This window comes from Aulostomus chinensis, chromosome 2, assembly GCF_037954235.1.
Source record: "Aulostomus chinensis isolate RoL2024-O1b breed Wild chromosome 2, RoL_Achi_v1.0, whole genome shotgun sequence".
NCBI classification, from domain to species: Eukaryota; Metazoa; Chordata; class Actinopteri; order Syngnathiformes; family Aulostomidae; genus Aulostomus; species Aulostomus chinensis.
Window position 1 is genome coordinate 13,388,792 of NC_141321.1, and position 14,250 is coordinate 13,403,041.

General features: G+C 46.3%; 1 protein-coding gene across 5 annotated transcripts in view; it reads right to left on the reverse strand.

Annotated features, from left to right (window-relative positions):
- Positions 1-112: 112 nt before the first annotated feature.
- Positions 113-14,250, reverse strand: part of LOC147269118 (C-myc promoter-binding protein-like) — a 64,631-nt gene continuing 50,493 nt past the window's right edge. For 3 of the 5 annotated variants that reach the window (XM_086179693.1, XM_086179683.1, XM_086179664.1), the window contains 11 exons: positions 12,118-13,310; positions 10,947-11,184; positions 10,740-10,843; positions 9,210-9,385; positions 8,683-8,835; positions 7,644-7,824; positions 7,290-7,544; positions 6,902-7,019; positions 4,781-4,943; positions 4,326-4,390; positions 113-4,100 (listed from right to left, as the gene is read on the reverse strand). In XM_086179693.1, the coding sequence (XP_086035819.1) occupies positions 3,964-4,100; positions 4,326-4,390; positions 4,781-4,943; positions 6,902-7,019; positions 7,290-7,544; positions 7,644-7,824; positions 8,683-8,835; positions 9,210-9,385; positions 10,740-10,843; positions 10,947-11,184; positions 12,118-13,310 (2,783 nt within the window). In that variant the 3' untranslated portion in view covers positions 113-3,963. Of the gene's footprint in view, positions 4,101-4,325; positions 4,391-4,780; positions 4,944-5,807; positions 5,835-6,901; positions 7,020-7,289; positions 7,545-7,643; positions 7,825-8,682; positions 8,836-9,209; positions 9,386-10,739; positions 10,844-10,946; positions 11,185-12,117; positions 13,311-14,250 lie in introns of all 5 variants that reach the window. The other 2 variants (XM_086179675.1, XM_086179654.1) reach the window with 1 other exon arrangement.

A 14,250-nucleotide genomic window follows, 5' to 3' on the forward strand; every position in this document is an offset into this window, starting at 1 on the left:
AACATCAGCAGATTGAGCCGTAGCAGGAGAAATGAATAAAAACACAGTGCCAGAGATGGTTGCAGTACGGTTATGAAAGCTAAATAAAGAAGAAAACATTGATATTGGATGATTTTATTTACATTAAAACAGTCCTGAAGATCTGGTCTCTGTACAGAACCTTCACCACATCTAAAAAGGACCTTTTCGTGTGCTATAAAATGTCATTTCTACAAAGGGCTAGTTCAAATATACATGGCCCAGGAATTGTACAGCTTTTTAAACAGATGAATGGCAGCTTTTCACACAGCTGCTGACATCGTAGTCGATGTGTCTTTTCCCACTTGACAAGAATTTCAAGCTAAAATCAGTTCACTTTTTTTTTGCCAGGCAAAGTGCAACATCCTGACATTTCCAGAATTGATTTATCCTGCCACAAGTCACGCAGTTGAAATTCATAAGACCTTAGAGTGAGTTTTGACTTGAGGTCCTCCTTCAACCATAATGCCGTTCATGCGGGAACGATAAGTGATGTATTCAGAAGTCGTCCTCCTGCAAAATCCAGTTCTTTCTCTCAGGACAGAAATCCAGACTGTAAAATATTTGGTTACGTGGATGAAAACTGAATGAGTTATCTCACTGTGGGAGGAGCCTTCTGGTGGGGCCAATGAAGCTCCAGTACCACCACGTTTGTCAGGAAATGGACCACTACATCACACTTGGAGATGTACTAGCCGCTGTCTCACACCTCTACCTTCCTTCAGCATTCAACAGTGTATTTCTTCCTCATACACTCTCCATACGAGTAGGTTAGTGTTGTGATTTAACCTGAATGTTGTTCATGGCCCGAGGTTACATCTTTAACCAGATATTCTTTTACATCTCGCTTAAAATCTCACTATGGGACAGACGGCTCACTCCCGCATCGCATGCACCGCAGACGCTAACACCTTGACCTACTAGCCTCTCTCCGTGCCGAGCACATGTCCAGGAGGTAAAACCAAATAAATGTGTGTGTGAAGCAGAAGGCTGGGCTTCTATGAAGAGAGGATGACAGACGTGCTGGTAGTGGAGCGTCCATGTTCGGCCACACCAGCAGGTGTTTGCCAAGATGAGATGCCAGGTGAAGTGTGAAAGAGAACCTGAAGTACCTCCAGCAATGATCAGTTTCCCTTTAATCATTTTCATAGTGTAAAATAAATCAGTACTATGTTAAAAATATGAAACAAAGGTTTGAACATGGACCTACATGATCATCGTACACACATCAGAAACATACATGAATCTCAGCCCGCCCATTTGTCCTCCACATAGTTTCTGTTCTGTGACACTTCTCAAAGTGCATATTAAACAAGCCAGCACATGAATTCAATCCATCCATTTTCTTCTGCTTATCCTGTTAAGGGTCACGGGGGGTGGAGCCTATCCCAGCAGCCTTCAGGTGAGAGGCGGGGTTCACCCTGGACAGGTCACCAGTCCATCACAGGACCAACACATAGAGACAGACAATCATTCACACTCACAGTCACACCTACGGTCAATTTAGAGTATCAATCAGCCTCGTCCCCTCTTGATGTCTTTGGACTGTGGGAGGAAGCTGGAGTACCAGAGAGAACCCACACAGGAACAGGGAGAACATGGAGACTCACACAGAAAGACCCCCTGCTGGAGCCGGGGTTTAAACCCAGAACCTTCTTGCTGTGAGGCCACAGTGCTGACCACTGCACCACCGTGCCGCCCATAAATTTCAATTACCAGTCAAATATAATCAGTATAGGAACATTCTCTCCTGTCTTTTTTAATCCCTCCCCTTGTTTGTAAACAGGGCATCAAACGAGTCCATTCCCTCTGTTACATTTCAACACAATCTGACCTTTCCTGGCTCTCAGTGCCTCCACAGCTGATGCATGTTGATGAGGTTTTGTAACGTCCAATCAACTGGATGTGAATTTGAGGTTTTGGATTCACTTCAGACTCCGCAAGCGTCAAGCCCATCTGCCTGCCCCTCGACAGGCACTGAGGACCAGTAAAGGTCACCTCTGGCTCAGGTTTTATGAGTGTCCTTTTTTGGATTCCTGTGCACGCAGATTTAGGATTCACATGGGTGACAGGATAGTAACGCTTTCACGCTTTAGAGTAAAACACTGTAATACACCAGCGAAGGGACGAAGACTGCACGCTAGTAAACATCAGTGTGAAATACACAGGGCTGAAAACAATGAAAGAGCTTTGCAAATGTGTTAAGAGGAGAGGAATCAAAGGTTCAGCACTCAAGTGTTTGAGCTTTTTCAACAATTTTGCTCTTACTGAGCTTAAATTGATGTTTAGCCTTTGTACAGGAGCTGGAGATGAACTCCGGTGTCTCTGCTTCGCTCCCTGAAGTGTAGCCACAGATGGTCATAGCATTAGAGCAATTACATTAGCATTGAATCTACAAAATCCTAAATTCTCAAATGAAAAGTTTTTAGAAATCACAGAAAATGTTTTGTTGTTTCTCATCAGTTGGTATGGGTTACCCCATCACCCCTCAGTCTTCATGGAGCAAGTAAACTGAGCTGAGCTTAAAGTGACACTTAAACCGTCTTTCAAGTACTCACAAGTAGGTGTCAAGCTCATTAAAAGTTTTCGTCACTCCTACATCACTTCTTTTTGACTCTGGAATGCAGGAAGAGCCAGACACAGATAATTAGCTTGAAGCTAAAAGTGACTGAATGCTAACAACAGCAAAACTGTCCAAAATCATGTTTACAAAGTCTCAAGTGCATCGTCTGTCATCGTCCATGTTTTCTTCATCCAGACGTTTCCAGAACTCTCACCACTGCTTAGTTCTGAAGACTCTACTAACCACACACCTGCCACTCATCAGCCAACAGCAATATTCAATTGCAACAGCTGTGTTTCTACCAGTAGAGGGCAATCACTCTGCTCATTTATGACAAAATATGTAAAATTTACATACCTGGACCCAAATCAATAGGTGTAAAAAGTGATTAAGGGGGTTAATTAGCATCATTTACATTTTCCTCCTCAGCACGGCCAGTGACCTGGTAGAGAAAGTTGGTGGGGTGTTTTATTTTCTAGAGAAGCTCTATCTAATCAGTACAAATGGGACGCACTGTCACTGAGCTCGATGAAACCTCACGCTCATCTCTCAACCGTTAAAAAGCCAACGTAAAAACTCCACCCTCTCCTCAGAGTGCAGGTTCCTCACGTCGACTCATCCTTCAGCGCGTTTAGCAGGGAGCAGACAAGCGGTAACACTGATAGTAGCTTCTCTTACCTACAACGCTCTTATCCATCCGTAAAGAAGATTAGTACCCTAGGAAGAAGTTCTTGTCAGTAAGATGCTAAAATACTCAAAGTAAAAAATAAACTGCTGACGAACAAACTACATTTCACATGAATTTAAAGGTGTAGCTGTAGCCGGCAACACAGACACTGGACTAACATGGGGGTAAAGCTAATCAGCACTTGGAGCAGACGCTTCGTAAATTGTGCAACTTTCTGTGTTTTGACAGAAGCGATCTGCAAGTGTTCTTGTCGTCCAGCTTCAAATTGTGAGATGATGATGACGCCAGCAACTGCAGGACACAACAAAAGACGCCACTAGAATAAATAAAGCTTACTTTGTATAAATAGAATTCACATTAAAATATTGCTAAAGTAATACTAGTCTTCATATGTTGTGTAACTATACAAAAAATAAATGTTGCCTTTACAAAATCCTCCACTGCCGCGTACCCACAGTCTGTGTCATCTGCACAGAAACCAGGAGAGCAGCAACACTGCAGTGGCGGTCACGAGGGCTGAGAGAGGCCTCAGTTCAGACTGAGTCCAAGTCTGTCGGCTACATATCGCTGACGACTGACGGTCAGAGTTCTTACAGAACATTAGAACATTCACAGTCTTTCACAGGTTTCCTGAGCTCATCTTAAAGCCGTGATGGGGTGGTGGGAGCGGACCCTGTCGTCAGAAGGTGAGTGTTTACAGGTAAGGCTCTCCAAACGTCCTGCGACATTCCATGACCCCAGTGCTGGGGGGGCGGTCACAGTTGTGGGTCAGCTTCACCAGGCTCGGTGTGAGGCGGTCGTAGGCCAGCTTGTACTCACGATCAAAGGCATCTGAGAGAGGAGGAGAAGGTAACCACCATTAGCACAACCCTGAATACCAACATTTGCTGCTGTGGCTTGTAAAACTGACAGTGTCTCCCTTTCAGGGCTCAGAAACTGAACAAGCAGCTCAGTGGAATTCAACAATATTTCCCCCTTGAGGAAGGGCGTCCAGTCACAGTGGGTTCTTTCACACACTGACAAAAAGACATGAGAAACACGTAATTCCACACTCACCAATATCAATGTTATCTTTTCCCAGAGCCACCAGGGAGAGGAAGAGGATGTCTCGGTACAAACTCCTGAGCAGCAGAGAAGAAGAGCTCAACACGTAGCCAACAGCTAACAGTTTCTTTTCACAGCTGGTGAGAGTTTAAACGTTCTGTCCTACAATGTTCCAATCTAACAATCCTGAAGCCTCACGTTACATTTAAACTACTTTCATGTGGTGGAGAATTTGAGTGTTTCCTGTTGTGTCCTTTCAAGGTTGTGTTGATGTTAAAGAGAAACATAATTCTGTAATGGAAGGAAAATATGAAAGGCCTGTTGTATAGCAGCGAAGTTTAAGTAGCCAAAAATTAACTCAGAAGAGAAAAATATCCTGCTCGGTACGTCTATAATTATGAGAACCTCGTGAAAAGTCTGTGCTGTTGAGGGAAGCAACGGCAGACACTCCGAGCTCACAGACTGACCTCTGCCGTTTGACCCCCAGCGTCTGGCCCAGCAGCTGCAGCAGCTGCGCCATGGGCCTGCTGACGTCGTTCCTCTGGATGCTCTTCACCACACTCTGCAGCAGCTCCTCGCTGAATAGCCTCTCCTCCTCCGGGACCGGCCTGGACAGAGGGTAGCCCACGTCTACCAACACACAGGACCCTCCGTCAGCGCTTAACAATGAAACCACATCCATGTATACATGGAGATACTCCATCGAACGAGGATGATGAGTCACTGTCAAGTTCTACTCAAGTGGACATCACTTGGGGCTGGGTGATATATTTTTAGAAACAATTCCAGTGGAACAGAAATGCCTGGTCACCTCCACTATGTACGCCTACCATCTCAAGTGTGGAGGTATAAAAACTTTGATGACAGTGTTTCTCGTTGTACTTAATCAGATGTGTCGCAGTAGTACAATGTTAGAGATTTGCAGGAACAATGACATGAATTGCTAAGGAATGTTTTACATCAAAAAAACGATGAATATTTGAAATCAAATCACTAGAGTTAATCTCAGACAGTACTTGATCAACAAATTCTTCCAAGAAAATCCGGTTTTAGATTTCTGGTCTTGCATCACATCGTGTTGTGTTCCTGTGAGCGAAGATGAAGGACTCACACTGCCGTCTTTGACCAATGGAAGATTTATTTCAAAGACTAACTAGCAATCAGGTGGTCAGACGTACAGCAGCATGACGTGGTCGGAGTTTATTACCCAGCCCTGTTTGTCCATGAAACAACACAGCGACATTCACCAGAGATGCAAACCCACATTCAAGTCAGAGCTGCGTTCAAACACGTTCCTTCAACAGTGTTTCACAGCACAAAAACAACCCTGCTGTCGTAGGATCTCACACTGAACACAAACTCTCATTCCAAACAGCAAGACAAGTACAAAGCCGACTCTTCACAGACGACAGTGCAAGGCATGGAGCGGGAAACACAGAGAACACAGAGAGAAACAAGCAGCAGCAGCAGCAGCAGCCAGAGAGGAACACTCACTTTCTAACAACAGAGTACAATTAAGGCCTGGAAGACAGAGAGCAGACAGAGCCTGTTAGCAGGAGGATTAGCCGACGCTGCGCCCCCACCGCCTTCTCTGCTAAATCATCGGTTACTGCAGACTGAGGCAAAGCAACAGATGTGTCACCACGTGAGTCTTCATGCACGCCGAGAACAAATGAAGGTGCTGCGCATCTCTTTTACCGAAACACCCAAATCTCTTCAACCGCTTAGCAACTGTAACAACTGCAAATACTGCTGAAGCTCCAATAATACTGCATAGTCACATGATGCGCCTGCAAAATCCATTTACTGATGGTTTTTACAGTTGAGCAAATACCTGCGTTTTGACTTTGTTATAATTAGAGCTCCATGGTTAGGAGAACACATCATAGTTCATTTTAACAAACACAATTAACAAATGCTATCATGAGTGGACTTAGTGGGTTATCAAGAAAAATGCACATAAAGTATTGATCATCAACTCAAACTAACTTAAACCAGCATTAAAGACAACAAACAAACAAAAAATCGATTTTTCAGAAAAATAAAGCCATTTCTGTAAAATCCTCATGATGCTTTTTTTGTTGCGGTTGTTTTCGTGGTAACATAATTACTGTACAAGTACATCGCTACTGAAAGTGGCAGAGGAGAAGAACATTTTGGATTTTTAGTATTGTGTTCGCTCTCAACACAATAAATATTTCAGCAACACACACATAAACCCTACATCTTTTCAATCCAGAACTCTAAAACACTGATGTGAACAGATATATAGACAATCAGCTGACAGAGCGTAAAAGTGTTAACAGTAGAAAGACATCTGTCCAGCAGGAGCAAACTTATCTGAGTGAAATATAACACTTTGGTGTCGGACACGTTGACATATTCAGCTCAAACTGCCCATCGTTTCAGTTCCTCGATGTGTGTGTTTGCAGGGCGACAGACTCGTCATCTCTTCCTGGTCCTGGTCATTTCCTGCCACTGATTTAATTCCAGTGTCTTCAGAAAACTGTTCAAAATGTGGCCGCATCCCGAGAGAAAGTGGGTCCTTGCGTGTGTGTGTGTGTGTGTGTGTGTGAGGTGTGACTCACTGTATGTATTCCAGAGGATGTAGAGGGGCTGGACAGGGTCCTGCTGCAGCTTCAGGTTGTCCCACAGAATCTGGATCAACACGTGTTTACTGTCCTCCGACATCCAGTGGCGAGGAACCTGCAGCGAGACGAATGAGTGTGCCTAACTCACACACCTCCACCATGAAAAACTCAGGCCAACCAAACTAATAGTGGCTAACAGGTGGCACTAGAGAACACAAACTTATCATGTTGCTGTGCACAAAGACAAAACAGTGTAATTTTGATGTGACAAATACTGTTGTCACATCAGGTTTAACCACTGAGTGGAGCTATAACTGTGACTTAACATTCCATCAGGTTTTAAAAATCTGCCCAGTGTGTGTGTGTGTGTGTGTGTGTGTGTCACCTGGGAGTCTCTGTTGCAGTGCTCAGAGGTGAGGATGAGCCCGGGCAGGTTGCTGGGCAGGTCCAGCCGTCTGAAGTACCAGACCAGGTTCCAGTAGATGATGGGATGATGGTCCACCATGTCAGCCTCGGTGATCACAGGGTCGCCCTCGTTCTCCAGCAGACTCTCCAGCTCCTTCCACAGCACCAGTGGGCTCAGGTAGGGAACTGTCACCGGCTCAGGGTTATGCAGCCGCCACTCCATACTCAGAGGGTCCTGAGTGAGACAGACATGATAGAGGCACAATGAATAAAGGGGGTGATGGGTAGTGGGAGCAGGTTTATGGTGGTATTGGGGACAGGTGCTGGGTCTTACCGTGGTTTCATTGAGGCGGCTGGGGAGGCTGCCTGAGATAGGCATGTAGCAATTGAGCTGGGACGCCTCGTCCAGGGGACCAAAGGCACTGACACTGCGGGCCATGGGCCCTCCGGTAGACGTCCCACTCTGCCGCCGCTCACTGGGGATGTTGATACCGTGAGGCCTTGTAGATCGAGTCCTGTGGAGGCAAGACAGAGACACTGGTCAGCTTTTAGTCACAGCAGCAATAAATATATGTGTGTGTGTGTGAGAGAGAGAGAGAGAGAGAGAGAGAGAGAGAGAAAAAACGCAAAACAAAACACAAACAACTGTGATATCCTGACATTGTGCACAATTCACCCCTGCATACTCTTTATACACACACACACACACACACACACACACACACACACACACACACACACACACACTCTCAGCTTTGTTAGGACAGGTGCTGTGGATCATCTTACGTCACTGTTTTACAATGCAGATGGTGAGCAAGCAAGTGGATGCAGCCAGAGCAGCTTCCTACTGCAGAAGCATTCTCTCATCAGACGAACTGGAGACTGCATGAAGATGAGTAGACTATAGTTCCTATCTCACACACACACACACACACACACACACATACATACAACACAGGCACGCACACACACACACTGATGCCAACTATCTAACTCAAAGTAAATAAACTTTAAACAAACTTTATTTGTCAACCTTCATGTGTCCCTCTCACCCTAACCCTATAAATCCACTTGGACATTTCACAAATTGTGATGTTTCTTTAATTTGCATTTCTTAATTACAGTTTTTTTAGAGCACAATACTCCAAAGGTGTGTGGGACCACTTTGTTCACTGCATGTCCCTGATTTAGCAGCTTGTATTACTTTTGTAAAAAAAAATATATGAATGCATATTCATTCCAGATGCCACTGCATCAGAGAGCACCAAGGTCAGAGGGAGAAGTGCAGGTGCTGCTACCATGACAGCCCCCCCCCCCACACACACACACCCCCATAGGGTGTCAGCACGCCAAGAGAGGATGTGGTCGAGTACCTTGCCTGGACAGCAATCACAGGGGATGGAGGGGAGACAGCTGTTGTGGGACACGGACTGGACAAGGTGGACGTCCCGGTGTCCAAACCTGTGGAGGCGGAGTATGATGATGTCATCGCCTCATCCACTGATGGGCTGCCCTTCAGGAACAGCCTGAGGAAAACAGAGAGGAGGGCACCCCAGGGAGATGAATACACTGATATTCTGACACCTCACATAAGATGATACTCCCACTCACTGCAAGTTCATTTTCCTGGTTAAAGGAAGGTTAAAAACATCTGTTTGGCCTACATGTCAGTCTGGATATTACAGTACACAGACCAAACAGCAGGTCCAGATCACAGATGCAACGTTAGAGGCGTTCCCTTAGCCAACTGAACCAGGAACAGCAGTACCAGCCAGTACAGGGATGCTGTGAGGGCCTTTAAGAGACGGCTTGTTTCACAGGAAGAACAGTGGAATGGCTTAAGATAAACAGAGAAAAACAGAGTTGTTGTTTTCAAGTCATCCAGCTGATCAGCTCATACCTTCCGGGTCCTCGCATGTCTCTGATCTCCACGTTAAGGAAGGGCAGGAAGGGGTTTCCACAGAAGGGGCAGGTGGTGTTCAGGTTGGAGTCATCTGCCGTCCAGCCAGCCATGATTTCCTCATCATACACAAGACAGTCACATGTCTTACAGCGCGAGCAGCTGGAGATCAGCAGCTGGGAGAGACGACACACTCGTCACATCTCCATTGTGTCATTCTGCTTCTTGGTATTTGAATTAGCCAGCAGGGAAAATTGTTGATGGTTAAAATGTTCCTAACATAAAGTCTGCTAAAAGCCCCACATAAACACTGTTGTAGACAAAATCCTGTGAGTACACCTGAAACAGAATTTTCTATCAGGGGTTTTTCCCATGAACCTTGTCCACAAATGTAAGGGATAATTAAAGCTGCAAGCAGCGTTGTTAGGGCCTGAGCCCCCGCGCGGCCGTAACACCGGCCCGAATCCAACGGTGTAATCGGCAAATCCCTAGGCCTTGTAGTTTAGGAGATACTAGCCTCAGTGCGCTGCACAGTGTGACTGCAGCGCTGAGAGCTGGCCCTTTAAGAGCCCCTCCCTTCTCTGCTCGCTCTCTGCCATCTCTGTCAGAGCTGAGAGCAGAGCTGAGAGCAGAGCTGAGAGCAGAGCTGCCAGCTGGCCCTTTAAGAACCCCTCCCCCGCTGCACTGTGTCTGATCTGTGCTAGAGTGGAGAGAGTGGAGGATTCAGAGAAATGTAGTGTGTAAAAGGTGAATAACTCGGCCTACGTTGGTCAAAAGTCACACAAAATACCATATTTTTGTAGGGATTTTTGTCAGGAATACAGTGGTGTGTTTTTAAAAGCTGTGGAATGTATGGTGTAGATGTGAGAAGCATTTGTTTGAGAGTATGTACCCTGAGAGGACACGCTCTCCCCATAGACTTCCATTGTAAGGCGAAAAGTGTCTCCCCCACTTTGACGGCTCATAAAATCCAAACCGAGCGCGTAGTATATTAACCTTGAACAACTTTTAATCAGCACAGTTGGGAGAGTAATGTGTGAAAGTTTGGAAGCCCTGGCATTTACGGTTTAGGAGGAGATAGATTTTGTTCGGGGCGCAAAATTGTCCAAAATTAGACATTCGTGTCCAAATTGTGGACATCCTGTTACAGTTAGGTCAGGGGTGTGAGTGTATGATTTATCCGTCTTGATGAGACGAGTTCAATGGTGTTTGTCCCATGTCTGTAGGACATTCCTACAGTCTGTGGCGTGGTTTTTTGTGTATGTAGGTGGCGCTATTGAGTAGAGCGCCTCTTTTTTTTTAAAATATCGAATTTTTCGCCGCACCCGATGTGCTTACCAAATTTGGTGAGTTTTCATGCATGTTTAGGGGGTCAAATTCACTTTTGAAGTGGCGAGTGTGACTTCGAAACATAATAGGGTCTTCGCCAGGGACTGGCTCAGGCCCTAATTACTGCGAGGTACACAATGGCTAAAACAACAAGTACAAGTAACTGTTGAGTTCTTTTTTCTAGTTTCCCTCTGGTTTCACCTCCATGGCGTAGTTGTGGAAGATGCTGGTGTTGCTGGTGTAGCGGGATGAGCCCAGGTCTGACTTGTCTGGCAGAGGGAAACCAGGAGGAGAGAGGACACACCCTGCACAAGAGCAGTGGACATGGAAGATGTGACTGGCTTTCTTTAAAGCAGCCTTAGACCCATCGCTCTGTACCACGTCTACATATGTAGGGAAGGACCTTACCAGGCAGCAGGGATGTGGGTCGTCCCAGGCTGGAGCCTCCAGTGGGACTGTCCAATCTGCAGTGGAGGGGGCTGCGTCTGGGGCTCCTGCGAGACCCCATTGGGCCAATAGGGCCATTCTTTTGTGGAGAGACCAGCAAGCTCTTTGACTCCCTGTAGTCCTCTTCATCATGTAAGGAGGAGCAGTCAGGATCTCCCACGCCGAGAGAGGACACACTCAGATGATCACTGTGACAGTCCTGGAGGAGCAGAGGAGGGTGAGGGAGATTAATGTCATCACACAGTTGCAACTTAAGGCACTGGGCTGCTGCACCACCTCTGGATTACAGGGGAAAACTCCATGAACAGAACTGGAGACGCAGGCTCTTTTTGTGGTAGCGGTGGAGTTTTGGATGTGAACACTAACTCCACTCTGGGGAGAAAGGCTTTAATGAACCTTTTTGGTGGGAAAACAAATCTTTTTTGTGTTTCATTTGGGGTTCTCAGCGCTGAGTTCAGAGGTTGTAACACAGATAGATTTCATCTCGTGGGGCAGGAACAGCGTACACGGTGTGAGGGAGGAACACAACAAACTGCAGAAACTCAGCTGTCAGCTGGTTAGAGGTCCCACCTGCTGAGAAACTGCCTGCAGACACTGAACTGAACGCTGCACAGCTGGATCACTCATGAAACTGTGAAGGATGACCTCTGACCCCACTGCTTACTTCATAGGTGAGCCTATTTGTATTGCTTTTCTCCTTGCTAGCATTAAAGCACATTGATTAGGACCAAAAATGTTGGAAAATTCAACTTTTTGTCATCACATCACGCTGGAAGATGGTTGTTGAAGATTTTCCCCTCACAGGAAACCAAACTGTCGGATGTTCAGAACGCCACAAGATGGCAGCAACATTTTAGCTGTTTAACATCTCAGGCTTGCTTGACAATTTGATCTGACTTATCAGTAGAAATGTGGGACCCAAAACAAGTTTACATGTCAGTGAAGCATGAGAAGCTGGGATTTAGATGTATTAATTTGAGTTTAGTTGGGCTGCTTCACATAGCAGTTAGAACCTCAGGATTCCTAAGCAGACAGCCTCTGCTTCCCTTTATCACAGGGGAGTTAAATGTCTTTTCGCTAGATAATAGTGCAAAAATGTCAAACCAGAAGTGAGACCAACACAGCTTTGTACCTTGGTAGGTGTGGTGTACGTGGCTAGACGGGAGTACCAGCGGCTAGCTTTCTCTGCCACGCCTTTCCCTGCAGAGAACATGCTGGTCTTGAAGACGTCCAGCGTTGGTGTGAGCAGCGTGTCCAGAGCAAACGAGGAGGATGAGGGTGAAGGACTCGCAAGGCTCATCCTGTTTGTCCGATCCCTGTAGGGGCTGGGTCGAGGGCTGGGACTGGGAGTGGTGCTAGAGCTGCGACTGGGCGGAGATGACCACAGGCGTTGGCGAGAGATTGGTTGGGAGGGAGAGGGCGGATGGTAGGTACGGGAACGTGGTACTGCAGAAGTCCTGAGTGGGGCGCTGTGGGGTAAGCTGGCTCTGCGGGTGGCAGAGAGTGAGGAGGGGTGTAGGATGACAGGGCTGGCTGGGTCCTGCAGGTCCAGACTGGGTGTTCGGCTGCTCAGTGGGCTGCCCATGTGGTTCATGTACAGCTCGATCTCCCTGGCCAGGTGCCTCTGTGCCCTGGGCGTACTGGTCTCTTCCCCCTCCAGGCATCTGTCCTCATTTTGCTGCTGACACAGGGACTCTGCTGCCAGCAGGGATAGCGGGTCGTAGCCAGTCTCTATACCGGTACGCTTGACAGCCCCTCTGGGTGTCCCTGTGCCCACCCCAGAGTAGCTGGCACTTCGTTCTACAGGTTTCTTATGAGTTCTGCTGGTTTTGTGAGAGCTGACTGCAGCTCCTGTGGATGTTTTGTCCACATCCAAGTCCTCCAAATCAAAAATGGCCTCTGTATTACTTCTGTCTTCATCACTTGAGTCCTGTCCCTCCTCATCTTCCTCTCTGTGGTCCCCGCTCTCAGCATGAGCCAGTTCCTCCAGCCCACCCAAAGCCAGCGAGTGAGGCCTCTTGTTCTTGTTGAAGTTGGCACAAGAGAGAATCTTTGCATCAGCGCCGAGGTGTCCTGCAATCTTATCTGGGTCGGTTTCCCCCTGGCTCATACCCAGGCCCAGGACAGTGGTGCCGCTGCCGCTGCTGCCAACCGTATCACCACTTAGCCGGCGGGCCCTCACACCCTGCCAGTCAAAGGCGGAGCCACTGCTGGCACTGCCAATCACCTCCTCCAGAGCACTCTTATGTCTTCTAAGTAAGCTGTTGTTGTGGACCTCACCGATCTCATCCAGTGAGGAAGTGAAGAGGAGACCAGCAACATGACCTGGGGGGGTCAGAACTGTTAGACACCATGAACCAAAGTAATACATAGTAATGCGCTAAAATATCTGTCATGATCATATGTAAACAAACTAGAAGGATGGAGCTCCAGCCAGAGGCCATCTCCTTGCGTCTAGCGGTAAGCGGCTCTCCCTCGCCTGTACTTGAGCAGAAAGCTGCACCTGAACTCTCTACCCTGCAGGACACATGGCACCATCTACACTAACATCCGTTTCCACTAAAAACTAGACCAGTTGTGCATCTACAACACTTAGCAAAGCGCCGGCCATAACTGTCAATAAGCAACACAGCTATTTCACTATGGAAGGAAGAAAATGTGAGACTTCACAATACATTAAAGATCATCTTGTGAACTCCGACCTTTATTCTTGAGGTTAAGAAGTTTGACTAAGACATAAAAGTTCTAATATTTTTCTTACTTTTCTTTATTGAAATAAATTCATCTGGAGATAAATACATTTCTCTCTTCTTTGTCTCCCTTCCACATTGTTCATTATTATAGAGGAAAACAGAATCATATGATTCAGATGATGAAAATTTAATAATATGATCAAATAAAGTTGTTCTTTGGGTTTATTGCACGGTTTTTATACTTGTTACGGTAAATATAGAACAGTTTATTTCCTTATAATTTGCTCTGACCGCTCACCTCTGCAACGCAAAAAGCCGGCAGCTGTATATGAAACTACAGATATATTCTGGAGTTGGACTGTGAGTAAAAATGTTCCTGTAACAACTGGAGTGTAGTTTGTTTTTAAATGAGGGTTGTCAAGCCTGGATACACAAGAACTGCTGAATCTAAGCTGAATCTAAATATTTGAAAATACTATCACACTTTTTGATGTTTGATTCAGAGAAGAAGCCAAGCAGTCTGAATGTACTGCATCTCAGATTCAGTGTCCTCCATACCAAACTGACTGAGA